General features: G+C 42.8%; 1 protein-coding gene across 2 annotated transcripts in view; it reads left to right on the top strand.

The window, feature by feature from the left end:
• The first annotated feature begins 459 nt into the window (after window positions 1–459).
• The window catches only part of RCAN3 (RCAN family member 3), a 37,083-nt gene continuing 18,808 nt past the window's right edge, over window positions 460–18,734 (top strand). Inside the window, exons 1-2 of one of the 2 annotated variants that reach the window (XM_061393178.1) lie at window positions 460–661; window positions 14,729–14,983. In XM_061393178.1, coding sequence (XP_061249162.1) covers window positions 14,789–14,983 — 195 coding nt within the window. In that variant the 5' untranslated portion in view covers window positions 460–661; window positions 14,729–14,788. Of the gene's footprint in view, window positions 662–4,540; window positions 4,888–14,728; window positions 14,984–18,734 lie in introns of those variants that run through there. The other variant, XM_061393170.1, reaches the window with a different exon arrangement.

The raw sequence follows: 18,734 nt of genomic DNA, 5'->3' as shown, positions 1-18,734 counted from the left end.
TCACCATGTAAAGACTGAGGTTGTTTTGGATTCTGCTCTTTGCCCTTTCTGTGTTTTTTTCCCACCTGCTCCTCCTGGGTCATCTCACGTGAGTCAATAATTTCAACTACCCAGCACACCTCCTTCCAAAATCACTGCCCTTCATCTGAGCCCACTCCTAGGCTCCAGATCTGTGCCTTCTAGCTGCTTCCATCTCTATTGCTGATAACTTGCATTAATTCATCAGGAAATTTTGTTAACTTTGCCTTTAAATATCACCAGGAACATACTATTTTTTACCACTTCCTTGTCCAAGCCACCATCATTTCTGGTCTGCCTTATTGTAATAACACCACCAAACCAGTATTGCCATCTTATCATTGTTGCCTGATCTTTACTCATTTCCCTTTCTTTGGGTAATAAAAACTTGAATTATCTTTGGTGAGTGTAACCGTCAAAGTTCCAGCAGAAGGTTAATCTGAGCTGAGTTTGGTAAAGGGTGTGTACAAATGTGTGGGCAGGGTTAAGGGAAACAGGAAGAAATGATGGGATGAAACCCCAAGACTGCCAGCAGAAGGGAGCTATTAATACCACCACTTCTAGGAGAAGAGAAGGGAGAATCTACCAGAACCAGGAGCGAGAGCTGTGTGAAGGGCGGCACACGACAGAAGACTCAGTAGAGGTATGTAGCCAACCTGCAATGACTCAGAAGGGCAAGTCCTGTACAATAATACTCTTACTTCATCCTCCTCAACTCTCTGAGTTCTTCCAATGTCTTTTATGGATAAATCCAACGATAAGCCATAGTATAAGGGACCCATTGAAGCAGTGTATGTAGGTCACCTCCAGAGCACAAATTAGGAAGAAAAAACGTAGAGTAGATAAAGGAACCCCAAAAATTTTTTTGGTCACAGAGAAAGTCCCCTTTCCCCAGTTCTCAGAGATTTAAGAGCTGCTGATCACACCTTAAGGGCTTCCCAGTGGCTCAGTGGTAAAGAATCCACCTGCCAATGCAGGAGACATGAGTTCTATCGTGGGTCAGGAGGATTCCCTGGAGGAGGAAATGGCAATCCACTCCATATTCTTGCTTGGAGAATCCCATGGACAGAGGAGCCTGGTGGGTTACAGTTCATAGGGTTGCAAAGAGTCAGACATTACTGAGTGACTGAGCACACACACGTGCACACACGACCACATCTTAGCTCTAGAGGTTAGCACATGACCCAGATCTGGGCTGTCAGAGTATTAAATCCCCCTTCTGAAGAGAGTGGCTTAATGATGTACAAGAAACCTAAGTTAGATCAACAAAATGCAGTTCTGGGACTTTCACTGATAGCATGGAGGGAAAAAAACCTCTCTGCTGTTAAGGATATGGTTTGAAGTTGTTAGCAGTCATTCTGCCATCTTCTGAGGAAAGACAGCCTGAGAATGAAGTCAACACAAAGGAAAATGGAGTCAAGAAATGGAGATCAAATTCTGATGTCATACTTTTAAACCCCCAGATCCAGCCATGCCTGAAGCCCACATTTCTGAGTTACATGAGTTAATGAATTCCATTTATTGTTTAATCCAATTTGAGTGGCTTATTACATGCAAAAAAACTTTTGACTAATATTTAATACTTATCCCAGAGACCAATGCAAAGACATACCTTTATATCTCTAAATATACCACTATTTCTAGGGAATGTCCTTTTCCATATTCTCCACCTAGGAAACTCCTCCTCAAATAACTTCTTAATGCAAAGTCTTTCCTCAGTTTTCCGGTAGAACTGCTTTCATCTTCCTCTGCATTGTCAGCACTTCGCAAATGTCTCTATTTGTATATATAAAACTGTGTTGCGGTTAGTTGTTTGCTTATTGGTCTCCCCTCCCTGTGAACTCCTGAAGATTTGTATAAGCCTAGTACCCAGCACAAGGCCTAATATCTCAGGGAAACCCTGAGTCGAACAAGGCTAAATCAGTCTCTTTTAGCTTTGACTAGACGGACCAAGAGGTCCATCTCAAGGCTATGGTTTTTCCAGTAGTCATGTATGGACTTGAGAGTTGGATCATAAAGAAGGCTGAGTGCTGAAGAACTGATGTCTTCAAACTGTGGTGCTGGGGAAGACTCTTGAGAGTCCCTTGGACATCAAGGAGATCAAACCAGTCAATCCTAAAGGAAATTAACCCTGAATATTCATTGGAAGGACTGATGCTGAAGCTGAAGTTCCAATACTCTGGCCACCTGATGTGAAGAACCGACTCATTGGAAAAGACCCTGATGCTGGGAAAGATCGAAGGCAGGCAGAGAAGGGGACAACAGAGGATGAGATGGTTGGATGGCATCACTGACTCAATGGACGTGAACTTGAGCAAGCTCTGGGAGCTGGTAAAGGACATGGAAACTTGGATTGCTACAGTCTGGGGGTCTCAAAGAGCTGGACACGACTGAATGACTGAACAACAATAAACCAGTCTTTTTACTTTAGGATCTCTCAGAGCCATTTCTGTGGTAAGATGCATTAATGGATCCCCATGCAGGGGTACAGAGTGCAGCAGTTTCCAAATTCATTTTAAACTAAAAACTCAATTTTTGTTGAAGTTGCTGTGTTCGAGAAATTTAGAGAAGAAAAACTGCAGTTCTTAGGGGGACTGTAACAGATGAAGTGGCTCTTGGTAGATGTTTTTTAAGCGTATAAAGGCGAGAACTTGGTAGGGGGTAGAAGGCAGCAGGGTTGGAAGCAGTAGAAACATCAGAAGCAATGAACAGGAAGCCAGAGGGGTGATCCCCTGGACATATCTCTGTGATAGTGCCAGGTCAATTGTTAAGAGTGACTGGGACCATAATGCAACCTGTTTCCTTAGTTTAAATCTAACAGATTACACATATTCTACACATATTATTTTTTAATTTTTATTTTGTTTTCATTGGAATATAGTTGTCTCACACTGCTGTGTCAGCCTCTGCTGTACAGTAAAGTGAATCAGCCATAACTATTCATATATCCCCTCTTTTTTGGATATCCTTCCCAGTTTAGGTCACCACAGAGTACCTAATAGAGTTCCCTGTGCTACGTAGTAGGTTTTCATTCAGTTCAGTTCAGTCGCTCAGTGGTGTCCGACTCTTTGCGACCCCATGGACTGCAGCACGCCAAGCTTCCCTGTCCATCACCAACTCCCGGAGCTTGCTCAAACTCATGTCCATTGAGTCCGTGATGCCATCCAACCATCTCATCCTCTGTTCCCTTCTCCTCCTGCCTTCTATCTTTCCCAGCACCAGGCTCTTTTCCAATGAGTCGGCTCTTTTCATTAGATGATCAACGTATTGGAGCTTCAGCTTCACAGTCCTTCCAGTGAATATTCAGGGTCGATTTCCTTTAGGATTAACTGGTTTGATCTCCTTGCAGTTCAAGGGGAAGAGTATATATATAAATACACGATAGATCTTTTTCTCTTTCTGACTTAGTTCATTCTGTATGCGTCTCTAGGTCCATGTATTCTACACACCGTAAACCTTCTTCCGTCCCCTGAACCCAGAGGCTAAGTGCCTAACAGCAGGGCTTCCTTGATTTTGACCCTCAATTTGCTTCACTTTGCCTCAAAGGCGGCTATGTGTGAGAGATCAGAAACTGGTTTTCTTCTAATTTCACATCCTTCAGATAAATTCCCTTCTTGTTCTGTGCCACTGTTTACCTCTCTGTGAACTAAGAGAAGGAGACACAGGCTGCCTGCAAGGCTTGGCTCAGATGCCTGGGGGGAGGAGGGGGAGATTTTTTTTTAATAACCTGCCAAAGGAAACCTCAGTCCTAAGACTGTAACTTTGGACAGCTTATTGAACAGCTTAGGCCTTTGGTCTTTCTATTTGTAAAATAAACATAATTATGCCCCACTGTTTCCAGAGAATTCAGGGAGAATCAAGAAAGACTGTGCCATGAAAAGTGTTTTGCAAACAAGAAATAAAATATTAGAAATGTAAATATTATTAGTATTGTACATACGATGGAGAGAAGGAAGGGGAGAGTGGAGAGGAAAGGCAGGTGAGAAGGCGCCAGAATTCCACCTTGGCTCAGAGCCCAGAATAAGGCACAGCACTCCGATGCAACCTATAGCTCAGCCACGCACATAACTAGCTGTCTCTCCATGGGCAATTAAGCCCCTGGAAGCCCATCTCGTCTATAAAAGGATAACAATGTTCGGTTCGTTGCTTGCGAGGTTACGTGAGGTAAATCCTGCAAAGCACGCGGTGCAGTGTACATAGTAATTGGCTCGCAGTAAATGTTCGTAATATTCCTACCTAATTATTCTTGCCATCGACATAATGGGGCCAAACAGGAAAAAAAAAAAGAGATAGAGAGATAAGCTATTTTTGGTCACGATGCAAGACGCAAATATCGCCTAAGGTCCAGCCGTCGGGGGAACCTGAACACCACGCACCCAGCATGACAGCCCGACCCCCAAGCTCTCCGTGGAAGAGAAAACCCCGGGATGCAAGCCAAGTGCGCACAGCTGCGCCCCGCCCACACGGCCGCGCCCCGCCCACACGGCTGCACGCGAGGGGCGTGGCCGCTTCCTGTCGGCGTCGGGGCCCGGCGCGCCCCTGCCGGGCGGCAGACCTCGAGCGCCTGCGCCGAGCGCGCTCGCCAGAGGCGGAGCTGGGCCGCGCGGGGCCGGGTGCGCGCGCCCAACGCCAACCGCCCAGCTCGCCCGGTCGCGGCTCGCGCCCTGCGCCCAGGGAGTAGCTCGCGCCGGGGCCGAGGGCGTGGCGGCCCGGCAAGCGGCGCCACACAGATTCAGCCGCGGCCACCTCCCGCCGTGTCTCCCCAGAGGCCCAGCCCCTTTGCGACCCCGAGCTCCCGCGTAGCCCGTCTGGCAGCCCCGGCCTCTCCTTCCCTTACCTGCCTGCCTGCTGCGGCGACCACGCGCGCAGGTGAGTCTCCGCTTCGCCAAGTGGGGCCCGCGCCCGCGTCTCCGAGCAGGCTCTGCACCCGGCTCTGGGAAGGATTGGGGTGCACTGGGTGTGGAAAGTTACAAAAAAAAAGAAAGAAACAGTCCGCCTGTGCCCTGGAGAGGTGGGCGCTCCTGTGCGCCAGACCCCAGAGATGCTGCGCCTTTGCCTCCGGGGTCCAGCCCTTCTCGCGCCCAGGGTGTTGTCTGACAGCTCTGGGGTGGTGTATTTGCAGAACACAACCAATAGAAAGGGTCTGTCTCCCAACAGCTGTTTGACCTTTTGAAAAGCTGACAGGTCCAACCTGCTTCTGAACGCAGCAGGGGGGCAGGTGGTAAAACGGGGCGACCAGAAGGTGGAAGCCCATCTTTGTTGTTGCTCTCCTTTCTCAGTGATGCGTGGGTAACCATCGCATTACCTGTTGGATAACTTCTTGAAACTTGTCTGTCTGCTTCCTTCTGCTGCCTGGGCCAATAGAGCAGTAGTGGTCTGTTTTCAGCTTGCTTGTCTCAGCTTCCGTGCAAAATCTGATCATCTCCTTCAGGAGATTAGGAGTCTAGGGCAGGGAGCAGTTCAGGTCCTTGTTGCAGATACTAACAGTTATTTAACGTGACGCTTTACTGCAGTGCTCAAAAGTATTAACTCCCTCTTATTGAAAGTTACCTGTTGTTGTTTAGTCTCTAAATCGTGTCCGACTCTTTGCGACCCGATGGACTGTAGCCCGCCAGGCTCCTCTGCCCATGGGATTCTCCAGGCCAGAATACTGGAGTGGGTTGCCATTTTCTTCTCCAAGGGATCTTCCCGACCCTGGGATGGAACCCACGTCTCCAGCATTGGCAGGCGGATTCTTTACCGCTGAGCCACCGCGGAAGCCTGGAAGTCTCTGCATTTCATAGAGTTTCACATGTACTATTTGATAATTGATTGAGGGATTCCCTGGTAAAGAATCCGCCTGCCGGTGCAGGAGACTCGGGAGACGCAGGTTCGATCCCTGAGTCGGGAAGATCCCCTGGAGGAGGAAATGGCAACCCACTCCAGTAATCTTGCCTGGAAAGTCCCATGGTCAGAGGAGCCTGGCGGGTTACAGTCCATGGGCTCACAAAGAGTCAGAACCGTTGGAAAACACACGCATGACTCGTTGTAGCTGTGATTACATAGGATTTAAAATGATTAATTTTAAGACTGTTTCATTAGTTGTGGTTCAAAATACTAAATTATAAAACACAAAATATTGAGACTCAGAATATAGATGTTTGTGTATCACCCGACGGTCGTGCTTTTTGGTGGCGATTTTGTACTGGTTTTCTAGAAATGGACATTTGATGCAGGAAGACAGTGAAAGGCTTGAAAACTCAGGTCCCCTTCTTTAGCCACGCTGTCAGCTTTATGTTTTACTGGGTTAGCAAAACTTCTTTCTTAGAGTGGGAAGAGATCTCAGTGCTTTTGGAGAAGGCAAGATTTTTTTTCCACTATTGAATTATAACATTTGTAAAACTTTTAAACATGTGCATGTTACAAGTGAGTACAGAGTTTGTATGGGGCCGGAGGATATAGTGGTTGAAAGACTTCAGCAAAGCATCATGAAAAATAGGGTGATTTGGAAATCCATTAGACTGAAGTCTGTGAAATAATGGGAGCTCTAAAGTTCAATGCCATTTATTATTTAGACCCAGAGAACTACAGGAGGTGAAGGTCAGACAGACAGTGGATCTCCACTTTTCCCCTCGAATGTAAAGGTTATAGTGAGGGGAAATGAATTATATGCTGCGAAAGAAATAGCATCAGTCCTTATATCTGTACTTCAGTTATTCTTTAAAACCAGTTATCTTCATTTGTTCTGCCAGTTGGTTATTCTTACTTCCCTCTCCCGCTGGAAAGTACTTCACTGCATTGCAGTAATTATAACAGGACCCTTTCTGAATTACATATGAAAAGCGGGCACAGGTCGTTGAAACATACAAAATTCAAAAATCTAATTTTCACCTTTACTATGGCACCGGTTTTTTTCCTCACCACAACTACTAGAAAGGAGTAAGATTTTCTGCCTGTAAGCAGTGAATGGGGAGGAAGTGAAAGATAACAGCTTTGCAGGATAGCTATTGAAACCCTCACACTGACAATCCAGAGGGTTCTTTTTTTGGAGAAAAAAAAAAAAAGGAATTAAACTTATAATATGGAAATTTTAAAAAGGTATCTAGTAGTTCAACATCATCTCTGATTATTTTCCTCATTTTATATTGAGAGGAAAAATGTAACTCAAAAAGCCAGATGACTTTTCCCAGGTTATTCAGCAGGGCACTTGTGGAGCTGGAAATGAGGTATTTGTTTGTTTCCAGTATTGATTGATCACATCAGAAAATAATAAATTGCATCTAGCTAAGGTATGTTAAACATTCACCAAGCTGAGAAGCATACTGTTTTGAAAAATTATTATTATTATTTAATCCTGAAAGAGGAATTTACCTTTTCCTGATCAGAATTTAAAATGCAAAGTCAGATTCACGTGCTTGACATTTTCCCTTGATGATTACTTTTGTCACAAGGCTTGTATCTGAGCAGATGGTCATGCTACTTGGAGTTTTCCACTCATTTGATATTTCCATGAGGAAACAATTTGCCAGAAGCCAGCCACAGCTACAGTTGTGCTACAGATGATGCTAAACCCTGATTACCACAGACTTTTGGTTATAAAAGCTGATGGATATTGGTCTAGCCCTTTCCGATCCATATTTCCCTGAGTTAGGAAATTGAGGGACACCTTAGTCTTGTAGGAGTTGCAGCGGAGCAGAGTTAACAGACTCCAGTAATATCAACATTGAAGCAGTGTACTTCTGTAAATTTTTTTCTTAATAAAATCAAGCTATTTCTTAAGTACCAGCTGAAATAACTTATGATTTCTTTACAGATGTGCTAAGATTGTTTTTCCCACTGGTTGATTCTGATCATATCTCTGTTCACATCTAGCTGCATTTGTGATATCAGAAAATTATGAAATGGTTGACAATGTTGATTTAAGCTATATCCAAAAAAAAAAATCTCACAGCAGGCCTTCAGCAAGAGAACCATCAGGTGAAAGATGATGTCTCTAATACTGCATGCACTGAATTACAACATAAAGTTCTTTGAGGTCCTTGAAAAGTGCACCGTGGACTTTTTCAGCTAGCTCTCTGTTTTTAAATGTTTACATGATTTCATATTGGAACTATATCACCACACCAGTGGTTGCTCTGGAGCTGGTTTTATTGATAGCTGCCACTGAACAGTTTTCTTGAAATGATTCAAAGTGTTAGTTTTGTTTTTGTAGCTTTATTTTTGTGTCCTTTTTGCTACCTGGCATTAGATCATTTGGATGTGTATTTTTCTCATTTTGTAATTTTAATATCAGTTCCATCAAAATTTCTGATATTATTGGGATCCTTTCCACCCAAAAATACGTTGGCATAGATTATGCCTATGTAAAAATAATTGATTATTGAGCACCAACTGTATGCAAAGCATCATTCTGAGCACCCAGCATGTATTCTCTGATTTAGTGCTTCTAATATCCTTATTGGATAAGGATTTATTACCCCCATTTTATAGTTGAGGAAACAGAAAAGGAGGCGAACTAACGTGCCTGACATTGAGTCCTGGGGGCAGGCTTCCCGGGTGGTGCAGTGGTAAAGATTCCACCTGCCAGGGGAGGACGCAGGAGGCGTGCGTTCCATCCCTGGGTCAGGAGTACTCGGGGCAGGAGACAGAGTTTAAATCTAGAAAATTCTGATTATTGAGCCCGAATTTTCCTGAGATATGTATTTAAAGATTGTTCAGATTTATTTGTAGTTACTATGGGATTTCATTAATCCATCCTTTTAAACGGTATCAAATATACACTAATGTATAAGTGAAAAAAATGTAGCAATACTATAAAGATTATTGAAATAATGTTTGATGAAAGGCAAATAATTTTACAATTATCTAAAAAAACTGAAGGGGAAATACCTATAAAATAACCTATGTAAGTTATAGCGGATAACTGGCAAAACTTGAAAATAGACTCTGATTTCAATAACAGTGTTATATCATTGTTAAAGTACTTGGTTTGATAATTGAACTGTGGATTATACAAGAAAATGATCTTGTTCTTATACAGTGAAGTATTTGAGAGTGAAAGGAGCAATACTGTCTTAATCTCAGTGGTTCCAGGGAAAAACGTGTATATTAAAAAATGAGGGAATGATTTTTTAAATGGGCCAAAATGGAAGTAATTGGTAACTCTGAGAAAAGGGTATACAGGAATTTCTTGTACTATTCTTATAGTTTTTCTGTTTGAAATTATATCAAAAGAAAAAGTTGCCCTGAAATGAAGGTAGAAAACAGGAAATGAAGGTGTAACATTCTAAGAATTTTTTTTTTAAGTCAGCCGAAGGATTGTTTCTTGTGCTCTGATTTTTTTTTTCTTTTTTTTTCTTTTTGGAGGTTGGAAGAAGGTACTTGAGACCAATAGAAAATCTTACCAAACATAGCTTGACTTTCTCAAATTTTAAAATCTAGCCATTTGGAGCTCCCTGACTCTCCAACCAGGCCCAGTGTTTTCCTTGCCTCCTCTTAATGGGGCGGGGAATAAAGCATTAGTGTCTCTTAAAAGATAAGATAAAAAGACCACCCACTTGTAGTCACACTGAAAGTTAAATTGCCTAAAACCTTCACTACCATGCTAATATTGACTAATTTTTTAATTTTTATCTATTTTTGTCTGCACTGGGCTCTCGTTGCTGCGCACGGGCTTTCTCTGGCTGTGGGGTGTGGGTTTCTCATTGTGGTGGCTTCTCTAGCTGGGGAGCTCGGCTCTAGAGTGCAGCTCAGCAGTTGTGGCGCCCGCGGTCAGCTGCCCTGCGTCGTGTGGAGTCTTCATGGACCAGGGATCGAAACGGTGTCTCCTGCAATGGATTCTTAACCACCGGACCACCAGGGAAGCCCTAAACTTGACTAATTTCTATGTCAGAACTCTGCAACCCTGCTTTCAAGGCAGCCCGGCCCGAACCCACCTTTCTGACTTTGTCTCCCGCCGTCCCCACCAAATGTGGTCCATTCCGGCCACGGCAGACCTCCTGTCTTGGTGCCTGCTGACCTTTTTGTCTCCCCACCTTTGTCCATGGACTGTTGGCTTCGCCTGGAATGCACCCCATTCTTTTCTTGCTGAAATTCTCTTCTGAGAAGCTGTCTTTCATCCTCACGCAGAATTAAATTTTCCTTTGTCTGTGCTGCCGTATCACAACGCTGTCTGCTTTCATTCAGCAATCCTTATTAAGCATATACTGTGAGCTAGAAACTGGGCCAGGGACTAGGGATTCAAAGGCACTTATGCTCTGGTAGCTAAGAGTGATTTGTAAACAAACAATCGTAAGTATTGTAACAGCGAAATGAACTTAGTGCTGTGAAAGCTACAGACTACCCTACACAACTTGGTCTTGAAGAAAAGGTTACAATGAAAGTCACAATGAGATACCATGTGCCCCCTATCAGGCCCCTTTCCAAACTGGAGATGTCCAGCACAATAATCTACTGGAAGAAGTTTTAAACAGTTGTAGTTGCCTGTGGGCTACCCAGTTAGGCATATTCAGTGGAAAGATAAAAAGGCTAGTCTGCAAGTCTAGATCTCAGGAGAGAGAGGCGGAGTCCAGGTATGTAACTCACACAGACCTGTGATTTTCCGTGTGCAAAGGCAGGAAGGACTTGGGGGCAGATTAGAATCTCTCAGGGTCACGTTGTTTTTCAAACCACCATCCCCTCTAGTGCCCAAGATCCTGCTTCCCCCTTCACTTCGGTGACATCTTTCCTGGCTTAAGAATAATTGTCGGAAGCGAGAGACGGTCTTGATAGACACATGTCATGCGGGTGAACCACAGGGAAGCAGGAAGCAGAGTTGAGAAACACTGGTGGTGGTGTAGTTAAATGCTGGGGCGTGGATGAAAGCACTCAGGAAGAGTAAGATGACGAAGACGATGGGGTTGAAACCTCAAGGAGAGAGAGTTGTAAAGGGTGAGTGGAGAGAGAGGAGCCACTTTGAGGACAGATGAGGAGGAAGGAGAGCTGGGAGGCGGGGGCACAGAGACATCCCACTGTGGATGGGTGGGACCAGAGGCTGCCCAGAGGCAGGTGCCAACCCCACGAGGCTGCTGTTGTCCATTCGGAGCCAGTTCAGCCGGAAGGTGGTGGCAGGAGTCCAGCTGCCCAAAATTCAGGAGTGATGGGAGTCAAGGAGATTCCTCTTTCCAGGACGCCTCTAAAAAAGGGGAAGCAGAGACAGAGGGAGGTGGATTGAGGGGCAGGCAGACTCCAAATGGAAGATTTTTCTTTTTTCAAAACTGGGCCGGGGTGGGGGCAGGGACTCGGGTAGAAGTATGTTTGCTAAGGAAGAAGAAAGACTGGGTGAAGACCAATACATTAAAACTATAGGAGGCAGGACTTCCCTGGTGGTCCAGTGGTTAAGACTGTGTGCTTCTAATGCACGAGGCACAGGTTCGATTCCTGGTCAGGGAACTAAGATCCTACATGCTGTGCAGGGCAGCCAAAGAGGGGGAAAAAATTCTGAGCTCTAAAACAGTGAGAGGATAAATTTATGTTTAAAGAAAAAAAAGAAAAAAAAAAAAAGTATAGGAGCCAATGGTTAAGAGCCTGTACTCCCAATGTAAGGGACCCAAGTTTGATCCCTGGTCAGGGAACTAGATATCGCATGCCGCAACCAAGAGTTCACATGCTGTGAAAAGGAACGAATTTGAATCAGTTCTAGTGGAATGGATGAACCTAGAGGAGTAAGTCAGAAAGAGAAAAATACCATATAACAACACATATACATGGAATTGAGAAAAATGGTACTGACGAACCCATTTGCAGGGCAGGAAAAGAGACGCAGACACAGAGAACAGATTTGTGGACACGGGGCGGGGGCGGGGGCCGGGAGGAAGGAGAGAGAGGGGGCAATGAGAGATTAGCAGAAACATATACATATGCAAAATAGCTAGCTTGTGGGAAGTTGCTGTGTAACTCAGGGAGCTCAACTAGGTGCTCTGTGACAACCTAGAGGGGTGGGATCGGATGGGGGTGGGACGGAGGTTCAAGAGGGAGGGGACCTATGTGTAGCTACGGCTGATTCATGTTGTTGTATGGCAGAAACCAACACAATGTTGTAAAGGAATTATCCTCCAATTTAAAAAAAAAAAAAGAGTTCTCATGCTGCAGCCAAGACCCAGTGCAGCCAAATTAAAAAAAAAAAAAAAATGTGTAGGTGCCAAGATCCTTTTGAGGTGGTTGGTGTCGTTGAGGAGAAACTCTTGCTGGGTGGAGCTCCTTGAGGATGGGAATCATGCTTTATTCATCTCATAGCTCCCTGTACCTAGCACTCAGTATACATTTGGAAAATGTTTATAAAAACAAGTGAAGATTTACTTTTTAGAATTAGCCTTTCCTGATTGATATAGTGGAATAACGGGGGGAAATCACTATTTTTTCCCCATAATTAACATTCTATATTGTACTCTTTGTAAGCAATCTATTTGCAACTTCATGTTCTTTGAAATAAAAGAGAAAAATCACGGAGAAGGCAATGGCACCCCACTCCAGTACTCTTGCCTGGAAAATCCCATGGATGGAGGAGCCTGGAAGGCTGCAGTCCATGGGGTCGCTGAGGGTCGGACATGACTGAACGACTTCACTTTCACTTTTCACTTTCATGCATTGGAGAAGGAAATGGCAACCCACTCCAGTGTTCTTGCCTGGAGAATCCCAGGGATGGGGGAGCCTGATGGGCTGCCGTCTATGGGGTCGCACAGAGTCGGACACGACTGAAGTGACTTAGCAGTAGCAGCAGAGGGATAGGGTGCTAATTAAAGTCTGAGAACCACTAAGGCAAATATGGAAGGCTCTGCCGAGCCCTTCTGTTTGTTTGGGGTCCAGCAATGTCTGATGACAAGGTGATTCTGATTCATTTCCTTCGGCTGGGGCAGCTATAATCTGGAAGTAGCTTTTCCATCCAAGATGAGATTCAAAGCATTTTCATGGTCTGGGCTTTTACTCATCACTGCCTACCCCACATTGGTTTATAATTGATCTTTGGTCCCTGAGCTTTTTTTTATCTTTGATTCATATCAACTGCTGTTTAAAACAGATGACCTCATTAAGAAACTTCTCTGCTCCCCTCAAGGTCCTGCCTTTGTTTTTATTCAAGTGTGTATATCTTAATTGGAAAATGTGTCAGACCCAGATTAGAATGTGAAAAATCTGGATCCTGGGAAGTGTAGATTTACCATGTGAATTTAATGAAGGAACTTTCTCCCCCAAGACAGAGGGAGACCAACACCACAGGGAAGAAGTTAGTAATTCAAAGGAAGTGAAAAAAAAAAAACAGTGAAAAAGAAAAATATTAGATACGTGGAATTAGGTCTTTTTCACAAAAAAGGGAAACTATATCAACCTGAGATGGGAAGCCACTTGGTTATGCTCCTTTTGGTTCCTTTTTTTTTTTCTCTTTCAGGTAAATGCTGGCTTGAGACTCCACTTTATGTGACTTTCAGGTCATTTAAAGAGACATCATGACCTTAGATGGGGTTTGTGGGCAAGAGAGTAATCAAATAAATTTGAAACATGCTGTATATTAAAAAAAAAAAAAAGGAAAAGAGAAAAATCACAAATTAGGTAATATTGTGGTAGTAATCGGAGAAGGCAATGGCACCACACTCCAGTACTCTTGCCTAGAAAATCCCATGGATAGAGGAGCCTAGTAGGCTACAGTCCATGGGGTCGCTAAGAGTTGGACACAACTGAGCAACTTCACTTTCACTTTTCACTTTCATGCATTAGAGAAGGAAATGGCAATCCACTCCAGTGTTCTTGCCTGGAGAATCCCAGGGACGGGGGAGCCTGGTAGGCTGCGGTCTATGGGGTCACACAGAGTTGGACATGACTGAAGCGACTTGGCAGAGGTAGTAATAATCATGCTTATTTAATTTTCTTGTGCCTGATAGGTAATGACTTAAATTCCAGCATCTTGAAGTGTGTAATGTCAAGGCACCTGCCTGGTGGGTGTCGCGTGCAGTTCATTAGAAGAGATAAAAATGGATAAAAACAGTCTTATAAGGCAGTCGCTGTTCATTATTAACAGGGGGACACTATCCACTCCATGCTGGTAAAGTGATTTATTTTTAAGCATTCAGAGAAAGGACATTTTTAAAATTGTCTTCTATGTCAGATTTTGCCTGTAGTTAATATTGCTGATATTAACGAAGACTGACTTTATATAGAGCTTTCGGTTCTGTGTAACTTAGTTCTTCGAGAGTATATTCAAAAGAACAGATTGGTTAAAAAAGGTGAAGTCAGCTCTTTGCAGGCCATATTCAGGGTGCAGATGGTGAGTGAATCCGTGAGGGTTTTCTTCTGCTTTGCCAAGTTTCAGTGTTGTGGACCTAAATCCCAAACAAATCTGCGAAGGAGGTTCTGGTTCACGTTTTCCTTCCCCCTGCTTGTAAACTGATGTATATGTTGATAGTATCTCCTTTTATATTATTCCCACCCACCCCCGCCACCTCATTTCACTATAAAATTTCCAGCCTTTTTTTTTTTCATAATAAGTCATTGCTTGTGAAATATCTTATGTAAAATATGCTAAGCAAATCAAATTAGTATATATAGAATTCATTGCTGAGGACTGTGATGAGTTGATTTCAACGTTGATTGATCTTTCCTGAATAAAATTGCCTCCTTTGATGAATTGCTGTCTTGAGGATTAATTGGAACCTTGCTGAACCTTCAATATCTTATCTCTGTTGTTTTCTCTTTTTTTAAACAGTTGATGCCTGGTAGACATCTTTGAACTTTAAAAACAGAGAAGACCTGCTTTTAGAGGAAAATGCTGAGGGACACTATGAAGTCTTGGAATGATAGCCAGTCAGATCTTTGCAGCACTGACCACGAAGAGGAAGAAGAGATGGTTTTTGGTGAAAATGAAGATGACTTGGAAGAGATGATGGATTTAAGTGACCTGCCTACCTCACTTTTTGCTTGCAGAGTCCATGAAGCAGTGTTTGAGGTGCCGGAGCAGAAGGTAGGCATACACCCTAGCTTTCTCTGCCTTTGGTAGTGTGTTGAATGTGTGTGGATTCGGGGAAACAGTTGATGGCGGCCTATTTGCAAAGTTTGTTATTGGTCCATGGCAGGTAGAGAAGCGTGCACCAAACTTTAGACATTGCTTTGGCATTTTGGGGCTCACTGGTGGCTCAGACAGTAAAGAATCTGCCTGCAATGAGGGAGACACAAGTTCGATCCCTGGGTCGGGAAGGTCCCCTGGAGGAGGGCATGGCAATCCACTCCAGTACTCTTGCCCGGAGAATCCGATGGACAGAGGAGCCTGGCGGGCTACAGTCCATCAGGTCTCAAAGATTCAGCCTTCTGGCATTTTTATTATGTTTTATGAGAATATCAGCCTGCAACAGATAGGAAATGCTTAAAATCCAGTCCTACCCCACGAACATTTTGAGAAGCACTGGTTTATAGTGAATGCTGAATGAAGTCTTAATAAGTTCATCCATTGATACACTCAGTCATTCATTTTTGTAGCTTGTGGTTAAAGAAAAGCTACGTGACTTTTAGCCTCACTTCTTATTACTTGGTAGTAAATTCACAAAAGAAAAACTTATTTTAAGCCTTTTTCTGAGGCTAATAACATAATTAGGACTGTTTATGATTTCATTTGGGGCTTCCCAGGTGGCTCAGTGGTAAAGGATCCTCCTGCCACTGCTGGAGATGCAGGAGACATGGGTTCAGTCCCTGGGTAGGGAAGATCCCCTGGAGGAGGAAATGGCAACCCACTCCAGTTTTCTGGCCTGGACAATCTCATGGACAGAGAAGCCTGATGGGCTATAGTCCACGGGATTGGAAAAGAATCAGACACGACCTAATGACTGAGTATGAGTACAGTAATTTCATTTTAACAGAGTTCTCGGTATTTCTTTTCTTACTTCCTGCAGCCTGCCCAGGGCAAAACGATTGAGTTTATTTATTTATTGTTTTGAAGATGTCTACTCTTTGGTTCATTCATTATTTACCTATAAAAAAAGAGAATGTGTGTGTGCGTTTCATTCCACGGTGGCCTCACAAAAGCCTGTAGATCTTAAGTTACACAAAAATAAAATATTTCTACCATTGGTATGAATTTTGCATGTTCTAAGACTTTGTTTCAAAATCCCACCACGCTTCCTTTTAATTTGTTATCTATGTCTTCCAAGTATTTTTCTTTCTGGTGACTCTCGTGGAGCAGAACTTGATATGATGAATAGTTTGACTCAGTACATACTTGAGTGCCTCGAGCGTGTAAGGCACTGTACCAGTGGCTTCAGGGGATAGAGTAGGAACTTAAACAGTTCTGCCTTGAGAGCCCTGCAGTGGAGAGGATAAGTAATTTGATGTAAAATAGAATACTCATGCCTTTAGAGGTGCTTGAAAGTACTGAGAGTAGGGAAAATTAAATGTTCCCTTTGTAGTTTTCTTCTGTCAGTGTCTTCTTTTGCTTTAATTTCTCCTGGGCTAACCTGTTTGTGCAGGTTGTCCACACGTGTGCAAAAGACGAAGCAAAATAAAAAATACCTCTCTTGGATTACGGGGAGAATAATTCTGATTCCAATTAAATGCCTTATTTTCAAAAGAATTTTAGTTTTTTCCTGATTTGAAAAGGTGTTTGTTTCTTTTTAACTTTGTAATTGTTGGAATGAGCTTTTACCCTCTTCTGAGTGGTCGACCGAGTGACACAGGGACCATTGTCAGCTAAAACTGAATCTTCATTTTAGACTGCTGGATTTTGGCTCTACATTTTCACCAGTGCTTCTTGAAAATGGTGTGAAGTGGCAGAGGAAAAGTAAAGAATATAGTAAACTGTAAGAAAAAGAAGCCACAGGAAAAGTTTATCTCATAATTTCTGTTTCTGCAGCAGCCTGGTCGTTAGCTTTTTTCCACGTGCTCAGCTAATCAGCGGCTCAGTCCAGAGCACAACAGGTTTAGTACCTAATTTTTCTATAACAGATTGGAATTCATTCCAGTTTTATTGACTTGTCGTTTTTAACCCCAGTTTTCCCTTTCTTAAAATAAGGAAAAATTAAGCAGCCTTCTGATATGAACATGAGAGATTTTCAAGATTTAATTTAGGTTTTTATGGTGGGGGAAATTGGAGTGCTTCTTCTTTCTGCTTTACGTCTGTGTGTCTGGGGGATCTTGGTAAATGTTGATGCAAAGCAGCACTCCAGCTGGAACCTGACTTTATAAAGAAATGCATGTCGCTTTTACATTAGTCTGTTCACAAAGCACTACCCTTTGTACATAAAACTGTTTCTCCTGACCTACTTACCGTACGATTTTGGATTTGTTTTTCTAATGACAAAGGTTGGGATATATTAGGACATCTCTACTTGCTCTCCTGGTCCTGCTTTTTGATCAGTGATACCTAGCATCTAATACAGTTGCCTAGTACAGAGCAACACCTTTTAGGTTGAATGAATGGATTCTGCAAGATATTTGTTGAGGATTAGTGATACAGAGTTGTGATGGAAAGACAGACGTACCGAGCTGAGTGAGGTTCAGTAGTACGTAGGAGATTTAGCCTGAAATTATGATTTTAGATACACTGGCCCAAATTTCTCTGGTCCGTGTAATCATATACATGATACAAATCTTCCTGTCGAGCATCTGGTTTCTATATCCTCAATTTAAAGATGAATAGAACATATTACTTAAGAAAAATAAATGATATTTAGAAGTTAACTGAAATCCTCTGATTCTCCTAATCAGTTGCTGAATGTTCTAATTACAACGTTCAATCCAGAAGAAGTAAGTCTTTTGAGAAAACTGATTTGTTTTAAATCTGGAAATTGAAAGGGGAGATTCAAAGGAAGAATGTTTCTATTTAGTGAACTGTATTTTTAACAGTGCTTGGAAGGTAACACAGTTTGAGTAAATACTTAATTGAATCTGTAGTACCATTCTGGCCAAGAATTAGTAAAAATTTAGTTAACTTCAAGGCTAGATTAAATACTAGAGAATCATAGAAGTTTAGAGCTGAAAGAAATCCTATTCAAGTCGTTTCAGAGTAACAGAGTAATTGAGCTTGCTTTTAGAACCCGTTTTTCACTTATTCACTGAAAACTACAAAATATTGCTGAAAGAAATTAAAGACAATACAAATAAATGAAAAGATATTCACATCCGTGGGTTGAAATACTTAACATTGTTAAGGTGTCAGTACTACCTAAAGCAATCTACAGATTTGGCACAGTCACTGTCAAGATCCCAAAGATATTTCCTGCAGAAGTAGGAAAACTCTTCCTGAAATTTATAGACTCTCAGGAGACTCCCAAATAACCGAAACAATTTTGAAAAAGAACAAAGTTGGAGGACTCAAACACTTTCTGATTTCAAAACTTAATACAAAGCTATAGTAATCAAAGCAGTGTGGTACTTAATGTCAATTGTATCTCAGTTAAAAAAAGAACAGTGTGGTATTGGCATAAAGATGAACAAACAGGGGCTCTGTGTCAACCTAGAGGGGTGGGATGGGGAGGGTGATGGGAGGGAGGTTCTAGAGGGAGGGGACATGTGTACACCTATGGCTGATTCGTGTTGATGTTTGACAGAAAACCACAAAATTCTGTAAAGCAATTATCATTCAATTAAAAAATTAATTAATTAAAAAAAAGAAAGCCTCCCCCAAAGGTAGACATATTGACCAGTTAAATAGAACAGAGAGTCCAGAAATGAATCCTTGCATATATGGTCAGATGATTTTCAACAAGAATGCCAAGACCATTCAA

The sequence above is a fragment of the Bos javanicus genome, chromosome 2, assembly GCF_032452875.1.
Source record: "Bos javanicus breed banteng chromosome 2, ARS-OSU_banteng_1.0, whole genome shotgun sequence".
Lineage (NCBI taxonomy): Eukaryota > Metazoa > Chordata > Mammalia > Artiodactyla > Bovidae > Bos > Bos javanicus.
This window is presented reverse-complemented; position numbering and strand designations above follow the sequence as displayed.